Source organism: Perognathus longimembris, chromosome 13 (genome assembly GCF_023159225.1).
Source record: "Perognathus longimembris pacificus isolate PPM17 chromosome 13, ASM2315922v1, whole genome shotgun sequence".
NCBI classification, from domain to species: domain Eukaryota; kingdom Metazoa; phylum Chordata; class Mammalia; order Rodentia; family Heteromyidae; genus Perognathus; species Perognathus longimembris.
The window spans coordinates 25,842,910-25,865,431 of NC_063173.1; the positions used below are offsets into that span (position 1 = coordinate 25,842,910).

The 22,522-nt window shown below is 38.5% G+C and overlaps 1 protein-coding gene and 1 pseudogene across 1 annotated transcript; one reads left to right on the forward strand and one right to left on the reverse strand.

Annotated features, from left to right (window-relative positions):
* Positions 1 to 482: 482 nt before the first annotated feature.
* On the forward strand, positions 483 to 1,284 carry LOC125362456 (annotated as a pseudogene).
* Positions 1,285 to 5,395: 4,111 nt separating this feature from the next.
* Positions 5,396 to 9,587, reverse strand: LOC125362457 (mas-related G-protein coupled receptor member A-like). Its single transcript, XM_048361301.1, has 3 exons — positions 9,486 to 9,587; positions 9,297 to 9,394; positions 5,396 to 6,392 (listed from the first exon to the last, which is right to left on the reverse strand). The coding sequence occupies exons 1-3, from the start codon at positions 9,585 to 9,587 to the stop codon at positions 5,396 to 5,398; spliced, it is 1,197 nt and encodes a 398-aa protein (XP_048217258.1).
* Between the last annotated feature and the right edge of the window lie 12,935 nt (positions 9,588 to 22,522).

Here is a 22,522-nt window from a genome sequence, read left to right on the forward strand (position 1 = left end):
GAGAATATGCCTTCAAAGCCATCATATTCTAAAAGGCCTATAGATTTAATGAAATGTGGACTCATTCTCTCCCCAAAAACTTAACTACTCGCAGCAATGCTTTAAACACAGTTACAGATTATGGTATTCATAGGAAAACAGAGAGGAAAAGGCAAACAACTACAAAAGCAATACTTGCAAAACTGTTTGGTGAAAGTGAACTGAACACCTCAGGGGGGGAAAGGGAAAGGTGGGGGGAGGGGGGTATGAGGGACAAGGTAACAAACATTACAAGAAATGTATCCAATGCCTAACGTATGAAACTGTAACCTCTCTGTACATCAGTTTGATAATAAAATTTGAAAAAAAATCTGAAAAAGTACTGTGGATAAGACAATTATAAACAGGGTCTTGTGGTGTGTAGGGTAATTCTTCCTATTGATGTGAAAGAAAATGACAAGAAAATATTAGGAAAGCTGTTTGGGCTGTGCTCTGTAGCAGCTATGCGCCCTGTGATGCTTGGGCAGGGGAAGGGCACAAGCTCCATGTTCTGCATGCAGGTGAAGCACCTTAAGGGGGCTGCACTCCTGTGCGCCATACACTTTGGAGAGAGGTACGGGTTCATCAATGGCATCGTGAAGTACATCCTCCAAGACCCTGGCCGCGGAGTGCCCCTCTCCAAGGTGGTCTTCTGTGACCCCTAAGGGTTCAAGAAATGGACGGAGTTGTTTGTTGCCGCCGATGGCATCCACATGGGCCAGTCCATGTACTGTGGCAAGAAGGCTCAGCTCAACATTGGCAATGTTCTTCCCGTGGGCACCATGGCTGAGGTATTATTGTGTGCTGTCTGGAGGAGAAGCCTGGGGACTAGGGCATGCTGGCTCGGGCCTCTGGGAATTAAGCAACAGTCATCTCCCACAATCCTGAGACCAAGAAGACCCCTGTGAAGCTGGCTTTGGGCTCCAAGAATGTCATCTCTTCGGCCAACAGAGTTGTTGTTGGTGTGGTGGCTGGAGGTGTCCGAATTGACAATCTTATTTTGAAGGCAGGCCTTGCCTAGCACAAGTATAAGGCTAAGAGGAACTGCTTGCCACGTGTAGGGGTGGGGCCATGAATCTTGTGGAGTATCCATTTGGAGGTGATAACCACCAGCTCATTGGCAAACCCTCCACCATCTGTAGAGATGTCCCATTTCCAAGTACGCTTGTCTGGCCTTTAGTCAGCTTGCTTTTCCAGGAGTCCCTCTTGGGGAGCTATGGTGTTTACTTATATCCACTTGGGTGTTTGGTGATCTTTGTTATCTAGCAGACACAGAGAAAGGCAGATATTTCTCCCTCTTCCACACCTGGCACAGTTAGAGTATAGCTTTGTTATTTTTTCATTTATTGTATAAATCTAAGTTTAAGTATTTTTATTTTATATTGTCTGGTCACTATCCTACATATTATTGGTACATTCTTTTCTTTTAAGAATTTATCCACATTTCTTTCAAGCCACATATTTGAGTTATAATCTTGTATCCTGAGAACTCAGAAATGTGGTATTTGTGTATAATATGCATTTTACTCTCTTTAGTCCTTCACTTTCTTTCCTATGTTTCAATTTATTATCCCATACCCTTTTCAGTTTTAGAGTGCATGTCAAAATATGAAATTATTCTATTGGCTTCTTATATGGTATTTATTGCTTGTTGCATAGTCTTTTTTTAAAAAAAATTACTTATTTATTGTCAAGGTGATGTACATTTCTTGTACAATTTGTTACCTCTTCCCTCATCCCCCTTTCCCTCTCCCCTCATGAGTTGTTCAGTTGGTTTACACCAAATGGTTTTGTAAGTATTGTTTTTGGACTCATTTTTCTTTTTATCCTTTGCCTCTCAATTTTGATATTCCTTTTCCCTTCCCTTGTTCTAATACATGAATATACAGTATCCAGGGTACCCAGATGAGATACAGTGATAGCACAGGTACAACCACTGGAAGGGGATACAATAGGTCATCTACAAAAGAAGCTACGATTTCACATGGCATGTTGAAAGTAATTACAACAGTGATATAACAGTGGTTTCCATAACATGGAGTTCATTTCACTTAGCATCATCTTATGTGTTCATAAGGGCATAGCTATTGGGCTATTGTGATTCTCTGCTGTGACTAGCCTTAAATCTGTGCTACTTATTTCCTATGAGGGAAACCATAGAGTCCACTTTTCTTTGGGTATGGCTCACTTCACTTAGTATAATCTTTTCCAAACCCTTCCATTTCCTTATGAATGGGGCAATGTCATTTTTTCTGATAGATCATAAAATTCGATTGTGTATATGTACCACATTTTCCTGATCCATTTGTCTACTGAGGGGCATTTGGGTTGATTCCATATTTTGGTAATGACAAATTGTGCTGCGATGAACGTTATTGTGATGGTGGCTTTAGTGTGTCCTTATTTGTAATCTTTTGGCCAAGAGTGGGGCTGCTGGGTCACAGGGGAGCACTATGTTTAGCCTTCTGAGGAATCTCCATATGGCTTTCCAGAATGGTTGAACAAGTTTACATTCCCATCTATAATGAAGTAGGGTTCCCTTTTGGCCACATTCCCTTCAGCCTTTGTTATTATTAGTTTTCCTGATAATGGACATTCTTACTGTGGTGAGGTGGAATCTCAATGTTGTTTTGATTTGTATTTCTTTTATGGCCAGTGATGTAGAGCACTTTTTCATGTGTCTCTTGGCCATTCTCATTTCCTCTTCAGAGAAGTCTCTTGTTAAGTCTTTAGCCCACTTGTTGAGTGGGCTTTTGTTTCTTTGAGGTTTTTCTTTGGAGGAATTTAGTTTTTTTAGTTCTGCATATAGTTTAGATATGAGGCCTTTGTCTGTTGTATGGCCAGTAAAGATCTTCTCCCAATCTGTGGGCTTTCTGTTTCTCTTGCAAGCTATGCCCTTGCCCTAAGGAAGTGGTGCAGTTTGATGCAATCGCATTTGTCCAATCTTTCTTTGATTTGTAGCCTTTCTGGGTCTTTTTAAAGGAAGAGTCGTCCTGTGCTAACGATCCCAAGTGTTTCTCCTACTTCTTTTTGTAGTGTTTTCAGGGTATCTGTTTTTAATTCAAGGTATTTGAGCCATTTGGAATTGATTTTGGTGCAGGGTGATATATAAGGATCTAGTTTTAATTTGTTGCAGTTGTTGAACCAGTTTTGCCAGCACCATTTATTAAAGAGGCTATCTTTCATCCATCCTACTTTTTTAGCTCCTTTATCAAAGATTAAGTAGGCATAGTTCTGCGGGTCCATTTCTGGGTCTTCAGTTCTGTTCCATTGGTCTTCAGGCCTATTCCTGTGCCGATACAAAGCTGTTTTTATTACTGTAGCTTTATAACAAAGCTTAAAGTTTGGTATTCTAATTTCTCCAGCACTGTTCTTTCTACTTAGGATTGTTTTTGCTATTTTGGGTTTTTATTGTTCCATATGAATTTATGGATTGCTTCCTCTATTTCATTAAAAAGGATGTTGGGATATTAACTGGTATGGCATTCAATTTGTAGATAGCCTTTGGCAATATTGCCATTTGACAATACTAATCCTCCCAATCCAGGAACATGGGAGGTTTTTCCATCTCCTACTTTTAAGTGGTTGCATCTTAGTGTTTTCACTATGATATGCTGTAGAGAGCTTCTTTACTGCTCTTGTTTTCTTGGTTTCCTATTATCAGGAGATAGCTGGATAATCATTTTGTGAAGATTTGTAGAGTATTCTGTAATGACTTTATTAAATGTATTTTTTATATATTTACCTTCCAGCATTTCTCCTTTATAACTGAATCCAAGGTTCACAGGGTTACTTTTATAATGGTGTCCTAGAGACCTTGCATATTTCTTTTGTACTTTCTTTTTTTTTTTTTCTTGCCAGTGCTGGGCCTTGCACTCAGGGCCTGAGCACTGTCCCTGGCTTCTTCTTGCTCAAGGCTAGCACTCGGCCACTTGAGCCACAGTGCCACTTCTGGCCATTTTCTATATATGTGGTGCTAGGGAATCGAACCCAGGGCTTCATGTATACAAGTCAAACACTCTTGCCACTAGGCCATATTCCCAGCCCTTCTTTTGTACTTTCTTTTTTTTTGTCTCTGTGTAACTGAATAGACTAATCTGTATACCTTGTGTTCATGTCCAGATTCTCTGTCTTCAACTTCGTTCAGTATGTTGGCCAAGCCTTCATGTGGGTTATTTTGTGTTATTGAACTTTCCAGTGGCAGAATTTCAATTTTGATTTTTCTAGATTTTTATTTTCATTAAAGTCTTTTCATTCCTTTCTCTACAATCCTTTCCCCCTCTGTAATTTGAGCTTCTAGAGGCATGAAGTACCTAAAGTTTCCCTAAATATGTGAATTCTGCACTAACAAGGAAAAATGAACCAGAGTTGACATGGTAGAGAAGATTCATTTGCTTTATTAATGATTTATTTGTAAATTCTTTGGTTGGCTTATTGTAGCAGTGTTATGTATTTGACTTATAGTCTTATATATTATAAGTACTACTATCAATGGGCTAAATCTGTCCAACTGTTTTAATTCTGCTCCCAAATGTGGTGACAATGAAATACAAATAAAGATATAGCCAAAAATATGTGCAAAATCATGAAGTTTACAATGTCTTCTAAAATCCAATAGTTACATGCATGATTTATAAGTGGTTTCCCACAAACTTTTACCTTGAAGTCAATAATGGGGTTGCAATAAATCTCCATCTGGAACTTGTCACATATGTTTCTAGAATTTAGATTGTTCTAAGAGAGAATTAAAATTAACAGTAATTTACAAAACTACAGGCCATGCATTTTATTACCTGAACCAAAGACCAGCTTGTCTACATGTCAATGACAAATATGTAGCAATCTTTAAATAAACAAGTAGGAGTTTTTATTTTCAGAGAGTATATGCCTTCAAGGACATAATATTCTAAAAGGCCCATAGGTTTAATGAAATGTGGACTAATTCTCTCCCAAATAACTACATGCAACAATGCTTTCAAAACAGTACAGATTATGATATCCATAGGATTACAGAGAGAAAGTGAAAAATATCCGAAAAAGTACTGTGGATAAGACAATTATAAACAGGGTTTCGTGGTGCATAAGAGATTTCTTCCTATTGATGTGAAACTAAAATGATAAATTACCAAGTAAGAAAATATTAGGAAAGGTAACAGAGCTTTGTTCATATAGAGTGATATAAATATTTTATTTTCATAATAATGCCATCTGTCAGCAAAGCTGGAAAATTGAGACAAGTGCATTTATTTGAATATATTAAGGAATTACTGAGATATTTCACAGACATGGACTGAGACAAGGAGAGACAATTTTCAAGTGGCTTATGGCCAGACTCACTCACAAAGCCACATCTAAAGACCAGGACATAAGTTGTTTCTCAATGCTCCACTCTGCTTGCTGACATCTCCAGGGTCCCCTGAGAAAGGCTGCCTATACATTCATTGTCTTCGGGAGTGTCCTGCAGAGCTCTCCGCATAACTCGCTTAAGCTTTTGCCTGTGCCTCTGCCTTAAGGAGCCAACAAAGAAGTAAATAATGGGGTTGGCACAGCTATTAACAGAGGATAGTAAATTTAAAAGCCTTTGAAAGTAACAAACGAAATTGTGGACATCAATAGAAATCTCATATATCAGGAAGAAGTAGATGCCATAGGGAAGCCCACAGAAGATGAAGACCAGCACTGTGAGCAGGACGGTCACATACAACCTGGTCAGTGACATCCGTCCAGAACCACAGAACATCCTTGCAGCCAGAGCCAGGCTGGATCCTGAGAGAACTACAAATAAAAACAGCAAGTATCCAGCAGTAAAATGTCCACTTAGCAGACAATAAGAATCTCCATAGTAATCTTGACAACAATAAGTTACCAAAACAGGAAATAGCCCCGATAGTGCCCAGACCAGCACACAGAGGAAGGATGATGCATGTCTTGGGCGGCGGTACCGGTACCATATGGGACACAGGACAGACAGGCAGCGCTCCAGACTAATAACACTGAGGAAGCTCAGGCCTGTAGTATAAGAATAGAGAAAACAAAATTGAATAACATGCTGGAGAGATACTCTCATATCAAACAAATAACTGGTGAATTCATCCAGAGTATATATAAATTGAAAGCAGATGTAGAGGAAGTCAGCCACAGCCAGGTTTAGAATGTAGACTGAGATGGCATTTCTATGAATGCAGAAGCACAGGAGCCAGATCACAGTTGCATTCCCTACCAGTCCAACCACATCAATGATGACTTCCAAGCATCGGAGCATTGTCATTTCCATGCTACAAGTTTCCTTGTGGTTGTCATTAGATGTTTCTGTAATTTCTGGAATCAAGGTTGGTGTGGTTGGCTCCATACTCAGACCTTCCCCACTGGAGTCCCTGAAAGCAAAAATGAAGCTTCAGAAACTCTTACATAACCTCAGTTACTCAGCTTTACCCTGTAGAGTGATATTCATTGTAAAGTGGAAGACAATAGAGTTTCTCAGAGACTGAGTAATAAGTCAAGTGTTTCAGATTTCTGGACTACAGAAGCAAATCTAGTACTTTTCATCAATACAACCTGAGATTTCTTTCCTGTATATAAAAGTTCAACCATCACAGAAATATACTATCATCTAAACATCCAACTCAAAGGGTTAGTGCTCTACATCTCTCACTTCTCCACGTCAGTAATTTTATTCCATATGTAGGGATTTAGAGAGACACAAAGATCACCATGCCAGCTTTGTGTGAGGTCCCTATACTTACAATTTATTCACTGAGTGAATGAGTGATGCATTGGTTTTCCATGTCACCGTTATATGAATTTAAAAAACACAAAATAAAAATAGAATAAAAACCACTAGAACAGACCGAAAAATGTGATGGGAAAAAATTTGTTCATCCTAAGTCATTTTGTACTAATTCAGGGTACATTCAGAAGTATTTATATGTGTTGATTCCTTACAGGTCTTTGAAGGACGCTATGTAGTTTTGTTAAATGTCTAGAAGAAATATATGAATTATGGGAATATCTACTAGAAGAGCAGTCAGTGGAGTGCTCTGAATGTGCATTATAAACCTACCTCACACCCTCTCCCAGGTCTTTAATGGCGTGTTCTCTGAGATGAAAGGACTCAGTGAAGGGATGTAGGAAACATGCAGGTTGTCAAATGTCAGGAGATATGCTTATTCAGAATTCAAGTGAAGGAAAAGGATCTGTTGAAACGGGTGGAAAATTCCAGTAGATTGAAAAGCATTGGATCTCAGCAGGCCTTGACTCTTTCATTCTATTCAAGAGTCTAAGGGTCAAAATTTGTTTTCTTTACCAAAATTGAGAGATAAAGGATAAAACGACAAACTAATGCAACAGCAATCCTTACAAACTATATAGTGTAAACCAAATGTACTTCTCACAGGGATGGGGGGCAGGAAAATGGGGTGGGGCAAGTGAGGAAAACTGAGGGAAGAGATAACAAGTTGGATAAGAATTGTACTCACTCCCTTACATATGGAACTGTAACCCCTCTGTAATTTACTTTGACAATAAAAAATATATTTAAAAAATTAAAAAAATAATAAATGGGTTTCTTCACTTTACCATAGATAGAACTGGAATAGAATGAGTATTATAATGAGTCCTGCTTCTCTCAAAGCATATATGTGAAACCAGTCAAGCTGCCTCCGGTCTGCCCTTTTACCAGGTCTTTGATCATACCTACCTATTCAAGTGGAACACAAGTGGGTGATAATAAAATAAAGCAGAAAATTCCCAAGCTGTAACCAATGTGGTGGTCAAAATAGTGGCTGAAATAAAATTAGGAATCATTAGCTGAGTCCAGGTGGCCTTTTCTGTCCTGAAAAAGTATCCAAGCTGGAAGCCTTTAAGTGGAACTATAGGCATACAGGAAATGAACCTTCATCATCGCTGGTATATAGATGAGCTTTTACGGTTTTCAATAAATTGAACTGGAAAAAGAGAAGTTTTCCTGATCCTACCCAAGGCAACTCACCATCAGAATCTCTATTTAATATTAAGTTTATTTATAGACCAATGTTGTTTTGATTTGCATATCTTTTATGGGCAAAGAGGACTAGCACTTCTTCATGTGCCTCTTTTCTGCCCCGTTTTTCATTGCTCAGGAGTTCCCAAAACTTTTCCCTATGAACACAGGACCTGAGAGCGTCTCAGGGAATCCCTAGTCGGGTGGAGTCCCCCAGTAGCCATTCCTTTCTTCTGCATGTCGAGATTTTTGATTTCAGATTAGAGAATTGATTTCATTTCCCATTGAATCTTCACTTTATTTATTTATTTTTTGTGATTTTGTGATTTTTTCTTTTTTTCTGAATAATTATTTATTGTCAAAGTGATGTACAGAGAGGTTACAGTTTCATATGTAAGGCAGTGGGTATATTTCTTATACAATTTGTTACCTCCTCCCCCTTTCCCGCTCCCCCCTCCCTGTGAGTTGCTCAGTTGGTTTACACCAAATGGTTTTGTAAGTATTGCTTTTGGAGTTGTTATTATTTTATCTTTGCCTCTCAATTTTGATGTAGAGTGACACAACCACTTTGAGGTCACGCAATAAATGGAACGAGTATGCTCTTTATTCCAATCTTTCTCTTCCCTAGGCTGTGTGTTGAGATGTCTGAAGTCATAAGACCATATGATGTTAATGGCATCTTTTGTGATTGGGGAATGGGAACAACAAAGTCCTTGTTTAATATGCCACAGAGCATCCAGACAATACCTTACAAAATTGTTAAGGTCCTTACGTAATGGTCCTGCACTATCTCTCTGGCAACACATCCTTCCCTCACACCCAAGACCTACTGCAGCAATGCTGCATCACCCTTTTCTACTCTGAGTAGATTTCCCATGCCATCACCCTTAATCCTACCCTCCTTCTGAAGGCCTACTCAACCATTACTAATTGAACCATCATTTATTTTGTCATTTGATCCATGAGAAATTCAATGTAATATATTTTGAGAACCAAGGAAACATGTGTTATTTGATGTTAGATCTGAGAAATAATATAAACATACATATTTACTTTAAAATGAACAGTAAGAATCACCATTTTTTTTCAGTGTAACAGATCTGAGTGTGAAATGAAAGGGCAAATAAGTGTCTTTGATTAATCAAACAGAGAAATCTGGTTAATATCATTTTACATTTCCAGAGTAGGGGCCATCAGTATTCCCTTCTCAAAAGGAACCTTCTATTTCTTGCTTTCCCCATAACCCTCTGAATAAAGCACTTCATCTTGGATGAAGTATGGAACTGAAATAAGTTCTTACCTTTCTTCCTTTTTCCTGTTCAGAGCTGCAGATGTGACTTGTAGTGGAGCGGTAGAGCCTATTTCAGGCTGAGCAATAACAGCGTCCAGTTCTTTATTCTGAAATTGAAGAGATGACAAGAGCTGGTGGGAAGATTGTGATGAAGTGAGGTTTATGAAGACGGCAGACAACCAGTGTGATTTTCTGTACCTGAACTGCAAGCAAATCAGAGACCAGAGCATATGAGTCATGATCCTTCACTAAGATGATTCTTGGCATTTGCTCTATTCTCACATCCATATCTGCCTCCATCCTCCCATTTCATTCAACCCACTTTTCAGTGATTGCTGTTCTGTCCTTTAATTGCCAATTCCAACCTCAGGTAGAAATATCAAGCCATTTTATTTTGCATTTAGGTCCTTATAACTAAATATTAAAGTGTGTCATTGGGCCTTTGCCATCCAAAGTACACCCTGGCCTGCCTGCACTTTCTGTTCCAGTGGTCATCACAGTAGAAAGGCATTCATTAGTATAATTTTCTTCCAAATGATAGAGTAACATTCATAGGTGGATAGGCTACCAGTATTCCATTCTCCATGTGTTCCTACCTCCTATTCTTATTCTCATTTAACTTTGATTATTTTCCTTTCCTTACTTCCTTGTTCCCTCCCTCCCTCCTATCCTACCCTCCCTTTTCCCTTCCTCCCTTCCCCCTCTCTTCTTCCCTCCCTCACTTCCCTCTCCCGTCCTCCCTCCCTCCCTGCCTCCCCTCCTTCCATCCTATTCTCCCTCCTACCCTCCCTCCTTTCCTCTCAACCTCCCTCCTTTCCTGTCTCCCTCCCTCCCTCTCTCCCTCCCTCCCTCCCATTTTTTTTTCCTTTCCAATACCTTCTGTTTACATACAACTGCCCAGAAACCTGCATTTCATCTCCCATTTTATGTTTCTGTCCCACATGCACCAAGCTATTAAGGAATTAAATTGGTATATCATGACATGATAGGGTTGAAATGTAGATCGGGGATATAACAATAGACTGGCTTTATATATCCATAGATATCAAGCCTATAAATGTGTTTTTAGAGTTGAATTTTTCTTTTGTGTACATTGTAGGTCTTGAACTCATGGCCTGAGCACTGTCCTTGGGCTTTATTCTCAAGGCTAGGTTCTACCACTTTATCCATGGCTCCATTTCCAGCCTTTTTGGTGGTTAATTGGAGTTGTGTGTGTCATGGCCTTTTCTGTGTGGCTTGTTGTTGAACTGTGATCCTAAGTCTTAGCCTCTTGAATAGATGTGGCTACAGGTGCCCACACTAAAGTTAATTTTAAAAATGGTTATTATTAAGTAGATTTAAAAGAGGTTGAAATGAAGAACTTCACTGGTTGGTAATCTCCCCAGGACACTACTCTGCCCTGTAGTGGTCTCATTTCTATTGAACCTTGATGCTTATGTATCTCTTTTCTAGATGAAACACAACCTTGTGATTTCTTGTTCTGAGACGTGACTAACAAATGTTGTAGCAGAATCCATCGGGCCATGTTTCTCAAGAGATACTCTGAATAGAATATGAAGTGATATTTCCCACTGTCTCTCAACATGTGTCTATCCCCACCTCAATTGATCCCCTTCCCTGTGAGTTGGTTTGTGAGTTTCATTCTGCCACCTGACCAGCAATGAAAAAACAATATATTTTTCTTTTTATAGGCCATGTAAGCTCGAAGAAGTAACACCTTTATGGGAATGTAAACACGCTCAGCCACTATAGAGAGCAGGATGGAGGTTTCTGAAAAGAAAAGAAAATATTTCTGTATATTAGCCCAATATCCATGCATATATGGGCCTCTCACTTTTATCTGGTACCTCCCTGTAAGTTATTGCTTTTCTGGAGCCTTATGTTTCCATCTTTGAGCCTAGTCAGTAGGAAGGCTAAGCAAATCAATTTTTCTCTCGGTTTTACAATTGAAGAATAAAGCATACATATTGTCACTCAAGATTCACCATGACCTGACTTCCCTTTTTCTTTCATATTCTCTATGTGACAGTATTCTTCATATATATTCTTTGAATCCTATACTTAAGTTGCTTCTACTTGCTATTCTGTTTTTTTCTTTATTTTCAAAGAGAAGTACAGAGGGGTTATGTTTTATATGTAAGGCAGTGAGTACATTTCTTATCCAACTGTTACCTCCTCCCTCATTTTTCTCCCACCTCTCTCCTTCCTCTTTCCCTCTAACCCCCATGAGTTGTATAGTTGGTTTACACCAAATAGTTTTGTAAATATTGCTTTTGGAATGGTTTGTCTTTTTATCCTTTGTCTCTTGATTTTGGTATTCCCTTTCCCTTCCCTAGTTCTAATATATGTATATACAGTATCCAGGTTACTGAGATCATATATAGTGATAGCAGAGGTAAAACCATGGGAAAGGAATATGAGGGGAATAAAAGGTTACTGTTTTACATGGCATGTTGAAAATAATTACAACAATGATATACCACTTGTTTCCAAAATGTGGAGCTCATTTCATTTAGCATCATCTTATGTGTTCATATGGGCATATCTATTGGGCTATTGTGATCTTCTGCTATGACTAATTTAAATATGTACTAATTATTCCCTATGAGGGAAACCATAGCTTCCATGTTACTTTGGGTCTGGCTCACTTCACACACTATGATTTTGCCCAAGTCCTTCCATTCCTTACAAATGGGCAGTGCCATTCTTTCTGATGGAGGCATAGAATTCCATTGTGTATATGTACTACATTTTCCTGATCCACTCATCTACTGAGGGGCACCTGGGTTGGTTCCCCAGCACAACTAAGTTCATTGTTATTCTTTTTATCGTGTTTCTTTTTTCATCTGAGACCAAGACTCAAACTTGTTATATGATGTTTTCGCTCATTGATTCTATCTCCATGTTCTGAGCTGCACCTCCAATCCTTCTTTCTGTTTTCTTATTCTTATTTATGAATATTAGCTTTGAACAGTAGCTGTTAAGCTATTATATTATTATAGTTCTGCTCCTATTTTATTCATACTAATAGTGGCTCATTGGAGCATCTTTATGCTCACAAAGCATATACTTCTTTATTCCTCCACTAAAGTTTTGAATTATTTTTGTCTGGTATAAATATGACATTTTCACGTGATAGCTCTTATAATTTCATTTTCTAAAAAATATAACCTGTTTTTGTGCCAGTAGTGGGGCTTGACCCCATGGCCTCAAGCTCTCATTTAACTTTTTCACACAAGGTCATGTTCTACCACTTGAGCCACACCTCCTCCTCCAGTGTTTTTTTAATTGATTAATTGGAGGTCAGAGTTTCTTAGATTTAGCCTCATCTGACTTGGAGCTGAGACCCTCAGAGTTCAGCTTCTCAAATGGCTGGGATTACAGGTGTGAACCACCAGCACCCAGTGTGTTGCGCATTTTAAAAAATATCATTTGAGGGGCTGGGGATATAGCCTAGTGGCAAGAGTGCCTGCCTTGGATACACGAGGCCCTAGGTTCGATTCCCCAGCACCACATATACAGAAAACGGCCAGAAGCGGCGCTGTGGCTCAAGTGGCAGAGTGCAAGCCTTGAGCGGGAAGAAGCCAGGGACAGTGCTCAGGCCCTGAGTCCAAGGCCCAGGACTGGCCAAAAAAAAAAAAAAAAAAAAAAAAAAAAATCATTTGAAGCAGTGGCCAATTAGCTCAGTTGGTTAGAGAGTGGTGCTAATAAAAATATCATTTGAATGATAATCTATTTTAACTATTCAGAAAATTTCTTAAATGCTTTTTTTCTGTGGATACTGTGTAATGACCTTGTTTTAGATTAAAATGTGTTCTCTTCAAAATTGTGGATTAGAACACTAACCTTCAGAACCTCAGAAAATACAAAGACACACTTCATAAAATTGAGTGCATATATAACTGAAGAAACCTAAGCATCTCCAGGAGGTATAGTCATGGCGGAACTTCCTGCTTCAACATTAGTCTAGCTGGACAGAGATTCTTTCCTCTTTTTTTTTTTTTTTTTTGGCCAGTCCTGGGGACTGGACTCAGGGCCTGAGCACTGTCCCTGGCTTCTTTTTGCTCCAGACTAGCACTCTGCCACTTGAGCCACAGCACCACTTCTGGCCATTTTCTGTATATGTGGTGCTGGGGAATTGAACCCAGGTCCTCATGTACACAAGGCAAGCACTCTTGCCACTAAGCCATATTCCCAGCCCAAGATTCTTCCATTACCAAGAAAAATTCAAAGAAAAATTCTTCATGAAGAAAGATTCAGACGAAGAGAAATCTGAGCAATTTGTTGGCAGTGTCAAGAAGCATAGAGGCACTCTACTTTCAGACAAAATATTTCCTTAAAAATATATTGAAAAGCAGGTTAAAATGCACTGGATATCAAAAAGTCCTAGGCTTGATACTTGGCATTAACTTGAAATAAGCAAAAAAAAAATAGAAAGACTGGCCGGGGATAATAGTTCAATTGTTAAGAACTGGCCTAGTATATGTGAAGCCCTAAGTTTGTCCCCAGCACTGAGAATAAAGTTCTAAAAATTGATTGGAAGACATTGAGGTACCACTGACATATTTCAGAGATATTAGGTTGAGAAAAGAGCACATGGATGTCAAGTGGACAGGGCAGCCTTGGCTCTAAAGATCTGTTTCTCCCCAGGAAGGGTGATCTTCATCACTGTTCCATTCTGCTTTCCCACAGTGCCAGTGCTTCCTGAGCAAGGCTGCTCCCACTCTTATCCACCTGTGCAGTGTCTCGCAGGTTCCTCTGAAAAAGAAGTGCTATGAAGGTCTGCCACAGCTGCTTCCTAAAAGAGCCAACAAGGGAAGAAGTGATGAGAATCTTACAGCTGTTAACAGACGAACAATGGTGAAGGAATACACCTGAATCCTTGTGAAGCCAAACTGAGGCATCAACTGATGCTGAGGGACCAATCATGGAGGAGAAAAACAACACTATGAGTATGTTGGTTGCTTATAGCCCTGCCAGTGTTGTCTATAGGGCTCTCCAGAGGACTCTGAGAAGGAGAGTCAGAATGAAGTTAGAAAGAACCATAGTTAGAGAAATCAGACATGCTTCACTGAAAAACACAGTTCCTAACTCCAACTAACAAAACAAACTGATTTTTACCAAATGCCATCACAGCTCCTTTCTAAGGTGTTCAACAAAGAAAGGATATTGATAACACACTTACATGCCAGATGGCATGTGAATTGAGTATTAGCAATGGTTCCAGAGGGGCTAATGGATAGGAAAGCCTGGTTGTTGTTTGTAGTATTGAGTGTGCTTAGCCTGCAATGTATGCTAAGATTGACAGAAGTCAAGAAGCTGGGGTCAGAGATGGGAATAGATGGAGCATGTGGTGTTCTAGCAGCAAACCTGTCACATTGTAGCAGAGTGAAAGAATGATCTGACTAGGCTGAGAATGTCAATGGAGAAGATATTTTTGCATATGCAAAATCATTTTCTGCAAATGAACTAAGGTGGTGATGAATTGAGCAAACTTGGGATCAGAGTCTCCAAGTAACAAGCTATGATAGCTTGGATTCAGTTCCATTCATTGGTATGTTTGGTATGATTGAAATTCCTTCACTGTGTCCTTGGGACTTCTCATAAGACTTGTCATGACCATAGTGCTGTGTGAATTACTGTCCCAGTGTTGCAGGGAAGGAAAACAGGTGGATGCAGAGAGTAAATTGCTTGTCAAAGTTTAGTGTTTTTGAATACGAATTCAAACCCAGTTTATGTCAACTCTAAGCTTATGCTTTCTGTCTATTCTAACATAGATCTCTGTTGATGTGAGACAAGTATGTGTTAAAGACCCAAACATTATGGAATTCAGAGCCAGAAATGTCTCAAGTGTAAGAATTCAGAAATACAGAATGAACTTGGCATGCTTATGAATCAAAGTATGGCACCCAAGGAAAGGACAGGATATCATCCTTTTTTTTTTTACAAGTGTGTTTTGGACATCAGGCTTGAACTCATGACTGGGCCCTGTCCCTGGGCTCTTTTGCTCAAGGCTAGTTCTCTACTATGTTGAGCCACAGTGTTACTTCAGGTTTTCTTCATAGTTCATTGGAGATAGGAGTTTCATGGACTTTCCTGCCTGGGCTGACTTTGAATAGAGATCCTCAGATCTCAGCCTTCTGAGTGACAAAGATTATATGCTTAAGCCACTGGCACCTGGCCAGAGGTCTTGAGAGGGGTGTGATCTTTGGCTTGGACAGGTGTGATGATGGTTTAGCTTGGTAGGTCACAAATGGTTGCATTCAGACAGGAACACTTCTTACATACCTAGGTTCTGCTGTAAGTGTTGTACCCCTGTTCTCACTGCTTATTAGATGGATTAATGCATGTATGAGAAGGTTGGTGGTAATGGAATAAATGGGTTAATTGGAGAGATGAAAGGGAAATTCAATTAAAGGTACCAGAACACACACCTACAATGAAATGAGCAAAAGTACATCATTATCATTCTTGTGATCAACACTTACTGTCTTTAAAATAGTTACTTATGAGTCTCCAAGTGACTAAGTTTGACAATTAATGTGTTTTAAAACCGAGTATTCAAAAAGTACCTTGAAGTATTTCAGTGCACAGTATCTGTGGTGATTGGATTTGTGTTTCAGTTGAATTACTGCACAATATAAGGGAGGAGCAAGTAAGGATGGGGGCTTAGTGCTACTAAACCAATGTGTGGAGAACAGGAATTTCTATGGGGGACAAAGTGCTTTGTACAATATAGGCCTGTCCAGTTCTCTCTGTCAAGAGATGTTTGGTAGAGTTTACTTTGCAAATGAAAGCTTTTGTGTAAAAGAAGTACCTGAGGAGACAGTACAAAAACTGCCAGATGTAGAATGTAAAGAGAGGAGGTCATGAGTCTGGCTATGAACTAAGGACTACTTAGTCATGTCTGGGTGAAAATCAGCAGCTGACTGATTTTTTCAGGTATTTGTTCTCTCAACCCTATTAAGAGATTATGAAGTAAAAGTCTCTTCATCCCACTTTTACAAGTAATCATATTTGCAAACTAAAAACTTGGGTGATTAGCCACTGTCTCACATAGTATGGCTAAGAACACTGCAAGTCCTCCACAAGACCTACAGATTTCACCAACCCCTTTGTTTAAATTACAAGGATGGAAGAAAAGCTGATGTATCATTTTTACTGTATATCACAATGACAGTCAAAATTGTGACAAATAAAAAAAAACTAGCAGGACCAACCTCCGGAGAAAAGATATGAAGAGAAATCATTCAAACAGAAAACCAAAGAGAGGAGAATGAAAGTGAATTATGCACCAGGGACTGGTTCCTCTCACCTAGAATTCCAGCTTATCAGGAGGCTGAGATCTGAGGATCTCAATCCAGAGAGATGAACCTGAGAAATTCTCTTTTATTTTCTTTATTTTTTATGTTTTTTTTAATTGTAAAAGTGCTGTGCAGAGGGTTACATTTACATAGTCAGATAATGAATACATTTCTGTTTGAAGAGTGTCACCCCTCTCTCATTTTCTCCCAGATTTTTTTCCCTCCTGACCCCTATGTTGTATAGCTCATTTCCATCATGGTGTCTATTAAGCATCAATTTTGAATTAGTTCACCTTTGTCCCACTGTTTCTATCCTTCCTCTTCCCTTTCCCAAATCAGATAAATTTACATACAAGTAAAAAGGTACAGAAATAAAAAATTGCCTGAGAGATTCTTATGTATAATTAACCATCAAAAAAACTAAAAATGGGGTATGTGGTTCCAATGGTAGAGTATCAGCCATGAGCAAGTGCAAAAGCCAAGCTTGGGTACAAGGCCTTCTTCCCTTTCCCCTACTCCTCTCTCCATGTATCTCTCTCTCTCTCTCTCTCTCTCTCTCTCTCTCTCACACACACACACACACACACACACACACCATACCACACCACACCAGAAATCCAACTATGAGCTAATGGCAGAATGTAGGGGCCTTTTCCTGACACCAAAATGCTGCCACTGCTCCAGAAATGACAGCATACACAGCATGGTCTCCAAATGAAAAGCATATATGCCTCTCATGAGTGCAGAGAAACATAAAGGTCTAAATACACCTGCCATAAGCTCCTATAGAGTTCTCTGGACACCAGAATGTGATGGACAACCAGAAACTCTAGTATCCATACTCGAAACTTTACTGTTTCTGTATTTTTCCTAGGGTATGACAAATTTATCTTCTTTCTCAAATCTAGAACTCCTTAAGGAAAGAATCCTATTTGATTTTGTTCACTGTTGTATTTTGAACATCTGGAATGTGTCTCTTAGCATCCATACATTATAGTCTTCATTAAACGGAGGAAGAGCCCCTGCCTTTCACAATTAGGATTTTCCTAAGATGGTTCATTGTCTCATAATTAAACACAAACTTTCATATCATTAAACTTAAAGAATATTTTGAGTTAGGAACCAGTAGGATTTCCCTGAGATCATGCATGAAGAGTAGGCCCCGCACCAGTCCCTGGTGTAGTGGATCTCTTTTTCACTTTCCACTGAAGAGTTATTTATTATTCTGAAGAAGTTCCTAAAAAAAATCCTCATGTTTTCAAAAATTCTGAGAGACAACCAGGGACTTTAGGTAATGTCATATTTTCCAATCTCCATTTGCTTTATGTTATAAAATATTCCAAGATTTTTCTTATACAAGTAGAAAGATTCTGTTTTTTACCTTGTCTTTATGTGGGATAAGATAATGTGTTTAGATCCTGGTCAGTGGGATGGAATCAGGAATGCAGTGATGAATTCCTTCCTCTTGAGATTATCCTGCTCTTTCCATCTCCTCTTCTCACAGCATGGAACTCTGATGTGGCTGGATCCCATTCGTGACTGAGAATGAGATCACCTGTCTAGGTCTAGGAACAGTGATTCAGAAGGAGTTGGAGCTCTAGCTTGCATCAAAATTTCTTTCTTAGTATCATTTCTTTCTAGGTCATTATCATAATGGGTCTCTATTGGCGCATCTGAACTTATGCTCCAAATAAATATATTATGTTTTAACTTTTTATATTGCATTGCATTGACAGGAGATTTTTATTTTGTTGAGTGTAGCTGATTGCCTCTTAAGATTTACATTAGAAAAAAAGTAAGTGGGAAATAGAAAAGAAAGAAAGCTCTTTTGAAGAGTATATGAGATATGAATTGGAGAGATTTAGATAGAGTAAAATCCATCAAACTAAAAAGTATAAAGAGGATTTGAGGACTAGTTTTATTTACTAAGAATATTTTTGTTATATCTGTCTTAGTCCTGTTTGGCATTTCAAGATGGTAGATTCTATGTTCCTTGTCAGGGGGGTAGTTTTTACTTTGGGTTTTGGTTGAATTGAATCATCAGGAGGTAGTACTCAAGACACTAGACAGCAGAATGAAAACAGGCCTTTTAAACTTCTGACTACATGGTCTTTCCACAGCAACAAGCCCTCTCTCTTCCTGCTTATCATCTTCTCCCTCTAAACTCGGCCAATCTCTTTCTTGAAAAGGAGTCCTCTACTCTTCTCTATTACTGGCCTACAAGTGATTCACCACCATACATGGTCCACTTTCTGTTAACTCATCCCATCCTTGTAAATAGCTTTGTTTTTAAGTGTCCATCAAACATCCCACGTTGAGGCATACCTTTCTTCTTGGCAAAATTTTGCAGCTGCAAAGTAAGGAGAAGTACTTTAAAGATCAAGTGAAGCAATGAAACCTGACTCTTCACCAGCTCAGCTCTTAAAGCCAAGTTTGAGGCTCACCTTGCTCCTAAAAGAAAGGAGGAGCCAGCCTTTCCCTTATGGCAGCATCTTTGAATGGTTGAAATAATGGACAAAGTATGGAGACATGCATATGAGGGCACAATGATCAGCTCATCCACTGGAAACTCCCACAATCAAGTATGTTTACACCCGGTTTTCAGGATGAAGCTCCTGTCCTCTGCCTTTTCTGAAAGAAGCTTTTTCACCCCTCTATGTAGCAATTCAAGGAGATCAACAAAAAATGTGAACTCAGACTAAATCCGGTAATTCTGAATAAAATATTTCTTGGAAATAAGGTATTCCTTTAGCTTTAAATTAAATAATTTTAACTAGGAACACAGCATTTATTTTGTTTTGTAGTACAGAGTTGTGCAGTCTTGGTTTTTAGTAGGAGATTGTTTCTGACTTACAGTGATGCCAGAAGTCTCTTCCCTATATTCTAACCTGGGAACTATCTACAGGAATGGGAGTGAAATCTGGTAACCAATGGAGGCCCTTCAACATGAAAGACAGCACTGTGATTTTCTTTTCTCTACAGAACTACAGGAATTTTGGAGACCTGAGCCAATTAGGATGCAACTATACTTTGAGGTGTTTCTTGGCATTTACCCATTTTCACTCACACAGCAGCCTCTCCATCCTGTCTCCCATCACATCTGCTCTACCTATCAGTGAGCAATTGTTGTTTTGAAGCCTTTATTTGCCACCTAGCAATGATACCCATTGCTTTAATTCCCATCATTGGTGATTAGAAGCCTAGGTTGGAACTATAAGTAATGTAAAATTTAATTGTAAATCTCTATAAATGAATAAGGAAGTACTATACAGGTTTGTTCATGGCTTACCATGATTTGACTAACCTTTAATGTCTCATTGTCTTTGCAAAGTAGTGATACATATATTTCAAACCAAATATTGGAGAAGTATATGCAAAGTCGCTGTCTCTCAATCTCATTCTCCAGAGACTACTCCTCCTTATACTTTCTTCTCTCATGCCTATATTGTGAGTAGTGCTGAATAGTAAATTTATGATTAGTAATGATAAGTATATCAGTTCATCTCCTATATTAAATGTGAATATTCAAAAATATATGTACTCTATCTAATAAGGCTTTTCTATTGTTTTAGTTTTGTATGATGTTATTGAATATTTAACAACATTGTATTTTTAAGATTTTGTTTTGGTGAATAGTTTTATTGACAAATGCAAGTAGTTGGCATTTAAAAATAACAGTGGAATTAGGTAATATTTTAAATACTTGGAAAACTTTTATATATTCTTGAAAAGAATGCACGAATGCCTGGAAACCTGATAGGAATGAAATCAGAAGGAGTTGGAAGCTCTAACTCATGTTAGAATTTCTTTCTTATTAGGTTATTATAATACTGAATCTCTATTAGAGCATCTGAACTTATGCTCCAACTAAATACATTATGTTTTAAGTTGCATTCCATTTACAGGGTATTTTGATTGCTTCTCAATATTTACAGTAGATAAACAAGTTGAAAATAGAAAAAAAGAAAGAAAGCTCTGTTTGACATTAACTAAGAAATAATTTGATGATATTTAGAAGGAAATACTACCCCAAACTAATATATATAAAGAGGGCTTCAGGGATAGTCTCATTTACCAAGACTACTGCTATTTTATTCATCTTGATCCTGTTTGGCATCTCATGATGGTGACTTTTATATCCCTTATCATCAGGGGGATGATTCTCCTTCTGTTTTTTGATTGAAAGGAGTCATCAGGATATCTCCTGATGACACCTGGTGTCTCCTGTCACACAAGAGAGTAGGGAGGTTTTTGGTGGTTAATTGATAGTAAGAGTGTAATAAGCTTTCTTGCCTGGACTGGCTTTACCACAAAATCTTCAGATCTCAGCCTCCTGAGTAGGATTACAGGTGCAAGCCACTGGTGTCTATCCAATTGGAGGAAAATGTAAGACATTATAGCATTTAGCCTGTAGTATGTTTATTGCTGACTACTTTTAGCCAGGTATGCATTGAGACTGAGGATATAAAAGCAGAATGGAAAGATTTGAATTATAATAATATATTTTGTGAGTACAGTAGGAACCACATGTAATGCTTTGTTTCAAGATAGTTTGATTATTACAGAAATTGACAAAAATGAAAGGAAATCAAGCACTCAACACACAGACAATAAGAAAGGCACTTTGAGTGCCTCTCAGGAAATGGCTGGACATAAGTAGTCATTAGTCTGTGGATCACAGGCTCATTATTCTCTTCACATCACATATTTATTGATAAGACCTCTATGAATTACTTGTTTTTGCCAATTCTATATATTGCCATTCTACTTGTTGCATATTTAACAAATCAATGGCACTGGCTTTTACAATAGGTTGCTTGGTAAATTGTGGAATTATCTGTTTAAATTCTTAATGCAATAATCCTTCCACAATCTACTTAAACCACATCTTCAAGCCTAACAAGGTCTTCTCCCTCACTTCTCTCTCTGCTCTGTGTCTGTATCTTGGAAGGATTTGGAGCCAATTGTACTAATACACAGACACATTTGAGATCTAGTATTTCACATTCCACTTAAAGACCCAGAAAAACAATGATCTAAGTTGAATCTATTTTTGTAGCCAGCCTCTGTGCTTTGACATGATTGTTTCCTTATGAGTAGCATGTTATCACTCTAAAGGAGTCACTGCAACTCCTTTCAATGGTAGGTCGATATTGAGAGAAGTGCATGCTTATTGTGATTAGAATGACAGTGTAGAGAAATGGATTTTTCAGGATTTCTGGTATTGTCCTTTAGTTCACATCCACAACAAAGTCAAACTGTGCCACCATTTTCTGAAAAGTGATAGCAAGGTAAAAAGGATGTAAAATTCAAAATGTGATGGTTCTATTACCTTCTTGTGTTGCCTAGGAGGTACTTAGGACATAAGTGCATCATGGAGTCAACTTGAGAAATCTGGTTCAATGATTCTAGGCTCACTGTTCAATATTCTTTCTTTTTCTCTACCCTTAGCATTTTAAACAACAACATGATGTGGACAAATTATTTTTTGAGTATGTGTATTTAGTGTTCTCAATGCCTCTTCTCCTTGGATGTCCATCTATTTCCCTATACCCATTGGGCTGTACCAGGAAAAGAGAAAGACATGAAATTTCCATTTTGGCAACTTCAGTGCTTGAAGACATGAATGTGACAGCATAAAAAAAGTGAAAGAGGAGTCTTCTTTATTCTTGGACTCTTTCCTCATACCTCTTTACATAATATGTATTCAAATTTAGTGAGCGCAGGAGAAATTTGCTGCTTCCCTTACCTGAGGAAACAAGGTAGGATACAGGAAGACTTTTCCAAACTAAAATTTATGGATAGGTGTATCACTTGCTGTGTTTGCTTTATAAGTGGATGTTGAGGGTTGGGATAGACAGGTTAAAATTATGAGATGTAGGGCACTGATCAAGGTGAATTGTACTCATAACCTTATTTATTTACTTGATA